Source organism: Mytilus edulis, chromosome 1, assembly GCF_963676685.1.
Source record: "Mytilus edulis chromosome 1, xbMytEdul2.2, whole genome shotgun sequence".
In the NCBI taxonomy this organism is placed as follows: Eukaryota; Metazoa; Mollusca; class Bivalvia; order Mytilida; family Mytilidae; genus Mytilus; species Mytilus edulis.
Window position 1 is genome coordinate 72,139,891 of NC_092344.1, and position 12,479 is coordinate 72,152,369.

A 12,479-nucleotide genomic window follows, 5' to 3' on the forward strand; every position below is an offset into this window, starting at 1 on the left:
CAAAACTTTACCCATACAAAAGATGTATCACCTAAGAAAAAAAAGATAATTACGCCATAGAAAAAATATTTTAAAAACCCATTTTTCAAGATATCATAAATTGTGTATGTCTGTTAAGTGTCATTCTAACAACATCAAATTCTCATCACAGCAGTAGAAGTCCTTAAAATATAAGTTTTTAGGTTACTGGATAGATTATGAAATAGTTACACTAGTAATGATAGTAAAACAATGGTAGATGTTTTGTAGGGTAATTACTACAAGCGTATAACATTATGTTGAGGTTGTGGGAGTTGATGCAAGGATAATGAAAAGACAATATGGGGGAAGCATCTCTCTTATCATCTAAACACCACGGTTGCAATTCTGACAGATGAATTCATATTCCATCGCTAAAAAAAAAATGCCTTGCAGGCGAACCAAAAAAACAGCGCAAAACCCAGTGCATTATCTCTTGATGACAAAAAAATGGTGTAATAATTGTACTCCGACTGTGTACACCTGATAATGTAAACCATCAAATACATATCTTAGCTATTATCGTGTAATTATTGGGTTCGTAGACAAATAATGTCAGAGGTTATCAATTTGGTTCTTATGACAGAAAGGTACTTTTAATATGTGTATCTTCAGTCAATTCAACATACAGTTGATGGTGGTCAATGTTGGATACCAATTTAGCAGTCATGCACAATTTTTACGGATAACATTTAAAGCCGCTAGGCCCCACCAAATCTCATGTATTATAGTTTCTTCCCAGTGTTATTCTGATTTTCTAGCAGTTGGTTGATACAACTGCTGGGAACTGCTAGTTCCAAGGATATAAATAGCTCAGTAGTCACTGCTGGGAACTGCTAGTTCCAAGGATATCAATAGCTCAGTAGTCAGTGCTATTGACTTTAGGAAGATTTGTTTTTTCGTTTTTGGTCCTTTTTTGTCATAGTTCCTTAGTTTTCTGATATTTAAACATCTGTGGCTTTCAAATATTTAGATTTGAGCATTCTTGATGAAGGTAGACCTAGAAAGCCCTACAGCCCTGCAGAATTTATAAACAGTAATTTTCATTTTCAACCAGGAAGGATGGTAAAATTCAATTCTTATAAATCCTTTTCCTTAATGTTTTCTACTCAAGTGGTCAAGTCTTTGCTCTGACTCTGAAATCCTGTATGATAAACAGAGAAGCAGCAATTACAAATTTTAAAGTCTAAGGTTTGACACTTAAATGGATGTCTACGAGAAAACCATGCAAAATCAAAAAAAAATTATGAAAGGGGTTGAGGAATTTTCAGCTGATTTTGGGTTCCTAGTAAAGTATAAAAGTACATCTAAAAGGAAGTTTGCTACTCAGTTTCAAAATAACAAGCTTGTCATAACACTAGTATATATTGATAGGGGTTTAATAAAGGAACCAAAAAAAGCAAAACATAAATATAGGTCAATGTGCTTGTTTTCGAGATATAAGCCTTTGAAAATTTGGCGGGAAAATGATCTCTTTTGATTTTTCATTGCTTTATCATTGACAAGTTAAAAGCTCTCAAAAACTTAAAAAATAACAATGATTTTATAAGACTTTTACAGATGATTTATAATCATACATATAAAAGATTTATAAAAAGAAAAATGGGGGTAAATAGTCAAATTTTTTAAGGCATTCAAATGGATAAAACCAAAGGATTCCGAAAATCTGACAAAAATCCCAAAACATAACAAGCGAACATCCTTAAAAGGATTGAAAGCTCGAGGCAAATGTTCTGTGACTTCTAGACCAACAAGGCCTTTCACTGGTTTTAGAATCATGATAGCACATAAACTTATAAGCATCTGACTTCTTGATCTTGAGGTAGATAATACCATGTTCCTTTGTCAAACTGATGCATAGACAGAGTATCTTTGAAGGATGTACTTAGGTGATCTAAGGTAAAATTAAATAAATCAAGAATTCATAATTGATACTTTAAGCTAGAAGAGTATTAGTTAAGGAGCAAATTAAGCAAAAATATTGATAGGTCATGTAGCTCCTTTTCGAGATATTTGATTTATGAGATATGGCGGGAAAAGGCTGACTTTTACCTTATATTATGCGTTGGTATTATTTGGGTCTCAAATCAAAAGAAAGAAAATCAAGAATCTGCTTAAATTTTGTCAAATGACCTTTTATGAGCCATTAAGTCTTATGTTGAAAGATAAATAGGTGTTATGAGGCAATATATTTTACCTTATATTGTATGGAAAACACCAAGGAGTCGGAACATTTGACACGTCCAAAACCTCACCTAAGTACATCCTTAAAAGAAGAGTAGTAAATTCCTTCAGGAGAGGTGCACTTTGACCTCTCATTCTGAAACTAAAGTGATTCTTGGTGTTTAGTTAGATTCTTGTATATCTTTTAAATGTCTTTATGTTAGATGTAATATTTCTTTACCCTGCCTTTCTGCTTAAAGGGGACTTTATTAAGGTTATTTCATTTAAATTAAATGGTCATACAGTAAAGTATACTTACTTTCAGTACTATTTCTTTACATGTATGCATACTGTCATTGTGCACACTAATATAACTAGAAAATGTCTCTCCAAGAAAAATGTTCCTAAAATAAATTAAAAAAAATAATAAATACACTTGAATATTAATATATGTAATAAAAAATCAATTTATACCATTTAAATAGACAATATAGGAAGCTGTGACATTGTTTAACTAGCAATAGATTCACAGTGATCTTAGACTAGTAAGTTCAAATAACTTTGTACTGATACACAATTAAGCTTATTTTAGATTTCCAATACATTTTTAGAAGGATTTATATGTTCTTGTCCAGCATTTGAAAGTTCTACCCTAAGTTTCTTCTTTCTTTTAGTTATGCTGACAGTCTTCAAATTCTTTATTTAACTAAACACCCTATTCTTATAACCAGTATGCACTTTTTCTGTTCCAGTTAACTTAACCCTTTCCTCCATAATGATGCCTTTTGACGCCACCCCTTTTGTCCATAATGACACCTTTTGACGCCTGTGTAGTACCTTAGTTGAAACACTTTGACTACAAAATGTCTGCATCAGACTTAAAAAAAATCATATCCAATATGAAAAGCAGGGGCGGATCCAGCCATTTTAAAAGGGGGGGGTCCTAACCCAGGACAAAAGGGGGGGGGGGGTTCCTAACCCAGGACAAAAGGGGGGGGGGTCCAACTACATGTCTCCATTCAAATGCATTGATGGTCCAAAAAAAGGGGGTTTCAACCCCCTGACCCCTTCCCCCTGAAAAGGATATGCATGAGAATATCTGACTTGAACTTCAATTAATGAAATATTGGTTTTCACAATGCATTAATACTTTAAACCTGATGAATTTTTTTTTATTGAAAAAATCCTATGCGAATCAAGTATGTTAATCAAAGAGCAGATTGATCTGAGGGATACGATTGCCATTATTTTACATTGACACATGTATACATGTAGCTGGATAATATTATTTTCAAAACTAATTCAACTGATGTAAAATGTAATTTACGTTAATTCTAGGAGGAACCCCATTCCTAACTCTTTAAATATTTAATTTCCTTTGGGTCAGTGATCATAACTCCTTTCTGTATACATTACTCAGTTTAAATTGCGATCATTTTTAATATAATACGACGTTTATCGACAGAACAAGTTAATTTTTCTCAACGTGTTGTTTTGATTCAGAATTCACGGAAGTGACTTCCGGAAGGGAGACAACTTGAAACGATAATATGGAAGACTCCATTTCGCCTGAAAGGGTGTTGAAAGTAAGGGACTACATATCTTTTAATTTAAATGGTGCATATGATTTAAAATTATGCAACAACAATAACCCTCAATAGCAGACATACATAGAAAGGATCCCATGAGTTATAAATTAATCAATTGAGTGGGGAATCCAGAGCAACCATTTAACCTAGTACCCCTTGAAGTCAAGAAAACTATACGCATGCACATAATTACCTAAACAAACCCTGTAGTAAGAACGTATATTAAACCTAAATGGTTCTCTATTTTTTTTATGGAAGTACAATATCAAATATCAGTTTAATAAAGGTGACAGATAAGTAAAACTCCACTTCAATTCTTATATGACAGAAATAGATTTATCGGAATTCAGAGAACTCTCGCATTTTTATCACAACTGGGGAATTCCCTCTGACGTGTTTCTAAATTTATAAAAACACTAAATATAAATACTGCTTGATTCTGATTTTCCGTGTTGTTAAAAATAAGCATATAAGTCAAGGGAAATATCAAACATGAAGATTATGAAAAGAACATTATAGGAAAGTTGTTTAAGTTCAATCCCTATGTTTGTTTTTACCTTTTAAACCAAGACAATCATAAGAATCTGAGATGGTCCTTAATGTTTATAATAAAACTGTTGACGTGGGGGAATTGTCCTGAGCCACTGGTATAAGTCTACAGATTGCTTGAAAGCAATCGTATCCCCAAAAAAAAAATCCATGGAGGAAACGGTTTTAAGGGAGTTCTTTTACTTATCCATATTTTAATCCACACAATCAGATTACAGCATATTTATTGTAATCCCTTCAACACTTGACAGGTTTCACTAGGAAGTTTAAGATTTCATAAAATGTTGGAAAAATTTGTATACCCCTTTATCTGTTTTAGGGAAAAACATATTTCAACATTGAGCAAATGCATATGAAAGCAAGTTAAGAGTACTTACCCAAAGTTTTGTGGCAAGGTTAGAAGGTCATCAAGACCAAAGTATGGAAGACCAATAGGTTTGGCTATATCTGTATCATTCAGTTTAGAGAACAACTGACCAGGCAGGTCCCTGTTGTCACTGATCAAAGGATGGAAGGCCATCAGGCCAGGCTTAGTCAGCCTCATGACTGAAAAGATAAAAAAAGTTTCTATCATTTCATGTCATTCAATGGTAAAATAATAAAGCTTGGGTTGGTTATGTCATACTTGAATACATATGCTGGATACTGCAAATGAAAACATATGCTGGATACTGCAAATGAAAACATATGCTGGATACTGCAATTGAAAACATATGCTGGATACTGCAATTGAAAACATATGCTGGATACTGCAAATGAAAACATATGCTGGATACTGCAAATGAAAACATATGCTGGATACTGCAATTGAAAACATATGCTGGATACTGCAATTGAAAACAAAGGATATGAGGTATCTATCTATCCATGGCACAAAATCAGCACATGGACAGCAAATAAACACAAAAAGCAAAGGAACATAAGTGCTTTTATTGATATTCTTCATCTCAAAGTCACCAGGAGCAAAAAACTCTCACCTCACTGCAAGTTTAAGACGGTCCCTAGCTACAATTTGAGGTGAATCACTAGTCTTTGCAAACTGACAATCATGCTACAACTGTGAATTGGAGAACAAAGCAATGGAGCAATATAAATAAAAGAAATCTGACAAAGAAATCAAATATGTAGTCTCATAATTAATGCTGCCTAAGAGGCCAACAATGTGTCATGAAACATAAACAAGAGGCTCTCAAGAGCCTGAATCGCTCACCTGGTAAACAATGCCATGTTTTTAGACAAGATAGAAAATAAAACACAAACTTTATTTTATACACCCTACTGAACATTCAGTTGAAGTTTGGTTGAATTTGGTTGAGTAGTTTTAGAGGAGAAGATTTTTTAAAGTTAGCAAATATGATGAACAAATTGTGAAAAAATTGTCATTAAAGGACAATAACCCCTTAAGGGGTCAATTGACAATTTTGGTCATATTTAACTTATTTGTAGATCTTACTTTGCTGATCATTTTTGCTGTTTACAGTTTATCGTTATCTATAATGATATTCAAGATAATGACCAAAAACTGCAAAATTTCCTTAAAATTACCAATTAAGTGGCAGCAACCCAACAATGGTTTCTTTGATTCGTCTGAAAATTTCAGGGCTGATAGATCTTGACCTAATGAACATTTTACCCCATGTCAGATTTGCTCTAAATGCTTTCGTTTTTGAGATATAAGCCAAAAACTGCATTTGACCCCTATGTTCTATTTAAAGTAAGGGCGGCCATGTTTTTTGACGGATCAAAAATAGAAGCACACACTTTGTGCAGGATAATCTAAGGAACTATCATGCTAAGTTTCATCCAAATCCATTCAGTAGTTTCAGAGGAGAAGATTTTTTAAAGTTAGCAAATATGATGAACAAATTGTGAAAAATTGTCATTAAAGGACATTTACCCCTTAAGGGGTCAATTGACAATTTTGGTCATATTAACCTATTTGTAGATCTTACTTTGCTGATCATTTTTGCTGTTTACAGTTTATCTTTATCTATAATGATATTCAAGATAATGACCAAAAACTGCAAAATCCAATTAAGTGGCAGCAACCCAACAATGGTTTGTTTGATTCATATGAAAATTTCTGGGCTGATAGATCTTGACCTAATGAACATTTTACCCCGTCAGATTTGCTCTAAATGCTTCCGTTTTTGAGATATAAGCCAAAAACTGCATTTGACCCCTATGTTCTATTTTAAGTAACGGCGGCCATGTTTTTTGACGGATCAAAAATCGAAGCACACACTTTGTGCAGGATAATCTAAGGAACAATCATTTCAAGTTTCATTCAAATGCATTCAGTAGTTTCAGAGGAGAAGATGTTTGAAAAATTGTTAACGATGACAGACGACGACGATGTCGACGACGACGACGGACGCCAAGAGATGAGAAAAGCTCACATGGCCTTTTAGGCCAGGTGAGCTAAAAAGGGAATACATAAATGCATTAAACAATAACTATGGGTCATACCACTTAAGTGTCCTACCATGGGAGATATAATATGCTAGAATTGCGTGAAACGCATTTTCATATAAAGTCCATCACTGTTTTAGCAGTATCATTTCAAAATCCCTTCGCTAAAATTCAAAATATGATATTAATTAAGACCGTCTTGCAATGTTTGTTGACATTTTCATGTAGTCCTTACTGTCCCTTTTACTAATATTCAAATGTCAAGGTAATAAATGTCTGGTTTGAATGTTCTTAAAATATAAGATACAATTCGAACACATGGCCATCTTATATAGTATGTTTTATTCTTTGGCAGATTTTATTGTAATAAATATAAATGTTATACAGCCAATCGATTGTGTTCAACCAAACATTAAATCATTTCATTATAAATGATATTTAAGGAAGTCTGCTACTCAGTTTCAAAATAATAAGCTTTTCATGACACTAGTATATATTGATAGGGGATTGAAAATGAATTAAAAAAAAGCAAAAAACAATATTTAGGTCAATGTGCTTGTATTTGAGATATTATAATTAGCCATTGATATTTTGGAGAGAAAATGTTCTCTCTTGATGTGTCATAGCTTTATCATTGACAAGTTTAAGTACTAAAAAACTATTAAAAAATGACAAAGATTTTATAAGACGTTTTACAGATGGCTTATAATTATACATGTAAAAGAAAAATGGAAAGAAAAATGGGGTTCAATATTGGACAACAAATTCATTCAAATGGATAATACTAGAAGATTCCGAAAATCTGACAATAATTCCAAAACATGACAAGCGAACATTCTTAATTCAAAAAGTTGACATCTACTTGAATTACAAATCTCTAAACAAAGGCTCTAGTTTTAGGTCTTTAGAGGACTATTTGAAGCATTAACGTCCACAATGTAACATGAATGTTTGTTTATCTTGAAATATAATCCGGTAATAACAAATCAGATTGTTGACTAATATCCAGATGTTTGTTTTACCTGTTATATAACATGTATAATACCATTCATGAAAAAAATGTGTAAGGGTTTCGCGGAACCGGGTGTCAGGCCTACTTTTGTTGTTGCCTATGTTTTTTCCTAGTGCGTTAGGGGAATGCACATACTAAATTTACAGTTAATGAAATATAACAAAAATCGCAGGCTCAGCAAAAATGGGGAAACATATTAAAATCTTTCCTATATTTTAATTGTAAGAAGCTTTGTCCACGTTTGGTAAGCATCCAGAATGGTTTAGGAATCTAATACATGTTTTGAAAAACTTTAACTGTATTATAACCAGATGTATGTAATGATAACTGAAAGTCCATTTATAAGCAATATACAGGGAAAAAAGAAATCATAAATGTCCTACTAGATAGTAGCTTTTGATCATAAACAAGATTTCGTCCACGTTTAGTACAAATCCAGAATAGTTTAAGAAATTCAAAAAATTGTTTTTTTTAACTTTAATCACAGAGTAAAAGTAATGTTAACTAGCAAAAATAAAGTGTATTTATAAGTAAAATACGGATAAACAAGATTTTTTTTATTATCACAAACAAACTTTTGTCCAAATATTTACATTTCAACAATTCTTATCACAGAGTGAATATGTGTGGAGGCTGCCGTCGCCGACGAAGGAAGGTAGAATCGCTATGTCTCGCAGGATTGACGCAAACCACAGTTATTTCCGACAAGTTGTCAAACCTCTTAACACCCGATATATAAAACAACAATTCTTATCCACCGTGTTGTACATATTTATCTGTACAAGACAACCAAGAGCTACGCTATACGTGCATGATACGCCCATTGCCCCTTTAGCTTGTCTTTATGTTTTAGATTAATTTTTTTCAACGAATAAGCTTCTTAATGGCCGTTTCCGGCCGTTAATTAAAAAAAACCAACAAGTTCAATAAATATAAACAAGTCACCATAGTTTCATTATAAACTGCCGAAAGCATTTTTGCTTTATTATCCGAAAAACTGGAAAACAGCTTCGTTTTTTAAGAATAAGACTGCATAACACTAATCATGTAAAATCTGAAACTTATACAAATTGAAAGAGATCTTACATCAATAGATGTAAACAATTCACCAAAGTTTCAGTTGGTGAAAGTGTTTTTGAGTTATTGTCCAAAAAATTGGAAAATCCCCCTTTTTTAAGTATAACAATTCTCAACTGAAAAACATAAAATCTATAATTTATATAAATTGAAAGGTAGTTTGAGTCAATAGATATAAACAATTCATCAAAATTCATAAAATTTTGTGAAAGTGTTTATGAGTGATTGTCCGAAAACTGGAAAATCAACCTTTTTAAGCATGAAAATTCATAACACGGAAACGTAAAATCTAAAATTTTTAAAAATGGAAAGGGAGCATATGTCAATAGTATAGAAAAATTTACCAAAAGTTCATTAAAGTTGATGGAAGAGTTGTTGAGTTATTGTCCGAAAAAAGGAAAATCCCCCTTTTTCAAGGATAAAACTTTATAACATAGAAACAAAAATCTGAAAATTTACAAAAATCGAAAGGGAGTTGACGTCAATAGATATAAACAATTCAACAAAGTTTCATAAAATCTGATGGAAGCGTTTTTTAGTAATTATCTGAAGTGTGGACAACGGACGGACAACAGTATACCATAATACGTCCCTGTCTTAGACCGGCGTATAACAACTGCAACAATTCTACCTTGAGACATAAATTCAGATTCAGCAAATTTTCAATTTCTAAAAAGATATCGAAAACGGTGATCCAAAATTGGTATTTGGTCTGTGTTTTTTGGTAACAAATATTGTGTAAAAAGTTCTTATTATTTTTTCCAGGACCATTTTATTTTAGAAAACACAAGAATTTCGGGGTATAGGGACACATGTAGATAATAAGGGTAAACGTTCATCCCCCTAATGATAGGAACTGATTTCGAATCTTTTTCGATTCATTGTTGATAATTATAAAGGAATTTCATAAATAAATTATAAGAATTGCACACATCAGTGCACGTGCTTACACAGTAATTTATATAAAATCCGTATTTCAAAGGGGTGTTACTTTTAACTAGAGGCTCTAAAGAGCCTGTGTCGCTCACCTTGGTCTATGTGCATATTAAACAAAGTACACAAATGGATTCATGACAAAATTGTATTTTGGTGATGGTGATGTGTTTGAAGTTCTTACTTTACTGAACATTCTTGCTTCTTACAATTATATCTATAATGAACTTTGCCCATTAGTAACAGAGAAAAATATTTGGTAAAAATTTACATAAATTTACCAAATTAATGAAAATTGTTAAAAATTGACTATAAAGGGCAATAACTCCTTAAGGGGTCAATTGACCATTTAGGTGATGTGGACTTATTTGTAGATCTTACTTTGATGAACATTATCGCTGTTTACAGTTTATCGCTATCTATAATAGTATTCAAGATAATAACCAAAAAACAGCAAAATTTCTTTAAAAATTACCAATTGGAGGGCAGCAACCCAACAACCGGCTGTCCAATTCATTTGAATATTTCAGGGCAGATATATATTGACTTGATTAACAATTTAACTCCTTGTCAGATTTCCTCTAAATGATTTGGGTTTCAGAGTTATAAGCAAAAAACTACATTTTACCCCTGTTCTATTTTTAGCCGTGGTGGCCATCTTGGTTGGATGGCCAGGTCATCGGACACATTTTTCAAACAAGGTACCTCAAAGATGATTGTGGCCAAGTTTGAATTAATTTGGCCCAGTAGTTTCAGAGGAGAAGATTTTTGTAAAAGATAACTAAGATTTACGAAAAATGGTTAAAAATTGACTATAAAGGGCAATAACTCCTTAAGGGGTCAACTGACCATTTCGGTCATGTTGACTTATTTGTAAATCTTACTTTGATGAACATTATTGCTGTTTACATTTTATCTCTATCTATAAAAATATTCAAGATAATAACCAAAAACGGCAAAAATTTCATCAAAATGACCAATTCAGGGGCAGCAACCCAACAACAGGTTGACCGATTCATCTGAAAATTTCAGGGCAGATAGATCTTGACCTGATAAACATTTTTACTCCATGTCAGATTTCCTCTAAAAGTTTTGTTTTTTGAGTTATAAGCCAAAAACTGCATTTTACCCCTATGTTCTATTTTTAGCCGTGGCGGCCATCTTGGTTGGTTGACCGGGTCACGCCACACATTTTTTAAACTAGATACCCCAAAGATGATTGTGGCCAACTTTGGATTAATTTGGCCCATTAGTTTCAGAGGAGAAGATTTTTGTAAAAGATTACTTAGATTTATGAAAAATGGTTAAAAATTGACTATAAAGGGCAATAACTCCTTAAGGGGTCAACTGACCATTTCGGTCATGTTGACTTATTTGTAAATCTAACTTTGCTGAACATTATTGCTGTCTACACTTTATCTCTATCTATAATAATATTCAAGATAATAACCAAAAACGGCAAAAATTTCCTCAAAATTACCAATTCAGGGGCAGCAACCCAACAACAGGTTGACCGATTCATCTGAAAATTTCAGGGCAGATAGATCTTGACCTGATAAACATTTTTACCCACATCAGATTTCCTCTAAATGCTTTGGTTTTTGAGTAATAAGCCAAAAACTGCATTTTACCCCTATGTTCTATTTTTAGCCGTGGCGGCCATCTTGGTTGGTTGACCGGGTCACGCCACACATTTTTTAAACTAGATACCCCAAAGATGATTGTGGCAAAGTTTGGATTAATTTGGCCCAGTAGTTTCAGAGGAGAAGATTTTTGTAAAAGATTACTTATATTTATGAAAAATGGTTAAAAATTGACTATAAAGGGCAATAACTCCTAAAGGGGTCAACTGACCATTTCGGTCATGTTGACTTATTTGTAAATCTAACTTTGCTAAACATTATTGCTGTTTACAGTTTATCTCTATCTATAATAATATTCAAGATAATAACCAAAAACAGTAAAATTTCCTCAAAATGACCAATTCAGGGGCAGCAACCCAACAACGGGTTGACCGATTCATCTGAAAATTTCAGGGCAGATAGATCTTGACCTGATAAACATATTTACCCCATGTCAGATTTCCTCTAAATGCTTTGGTTTTTGAGTTATAAGCCAAAAACTGCATTTTACCCCTATGTTCTATTTTTAGCCGTGGCGGCCATCTTGGTTGGTTGACCGGGTCACGCCACACATTTTTTAAACTAGATACCCCAATGATGATTGTGGCCAAGTTTGGTTCAATTTGGCCCAGTAGTTTCAGAGGAGAAGATTTTTGTAAAAGTTAACGACGACGGACGACGGACGACGGACGACGACGGACGACGACGGACGCCGGACGCAAAGTGATGGGAATAGCTCACTTGGCCCTTCGGGCCAGGTGAGCTAAAAATAATCGGAAAATGAATTATACTGTGTGGTATATTATATACTAATGGTGTTCTGATATTTGTAAAATTGATAAAGTATAGAAATAATTGTCCTTTATAAGATTCTTGATCAGAGAATTTTATTATCCCTATTAGGATCTGGACACTGAGTAAGAAACTTTCTACAACTTTTAGCAGGTATTTTCTGTTTCAAGTAAAGTGACAGACAGCAAATCATGTATTCCAGTTAGACCATGAAGATTATCTATGTGAACAAATTTCTCATTAAGTATACTTTCCTTCCAAATTCAATTTATAGAGAGTGTCATTCAAATGACATGAAACTTTTCTACCCGG

At 33.1% G+C, this 12,479-nt stretch overlaps 1 protein-coding gene across 4 annotated transcripts in view; it reads right to left on the minus strand.

The window, feature by feature from the left end:
* Positions 1-12,479, minus strand: part of LOC139489543 (trafficking protein particle complex subunit 13-like) — an 84,933-nt gene that overhangs the window by 21,526 nt on the left and 50,928 nt on the right. For all 4 annotated transcript variants that reach the window (XM_071276083.1, XM_071276074.1, XM_071276094.1 and 1 more), the window contains exons 2-3: positions 4,697-4,865; positions 2,501-2,585 (exon numbers count right to left, since the gene is read on the minus strand). In XM_071276083.1, the coding sequence (XP_071132184.1) occupies positions 2,501-2,585; positions 4,697-4,865 (254 nt within the window). The remainder of the gene's footprint in view (positions 1-2,500; positions 2,586-4,696; positions 4,866-12,479) is intronic.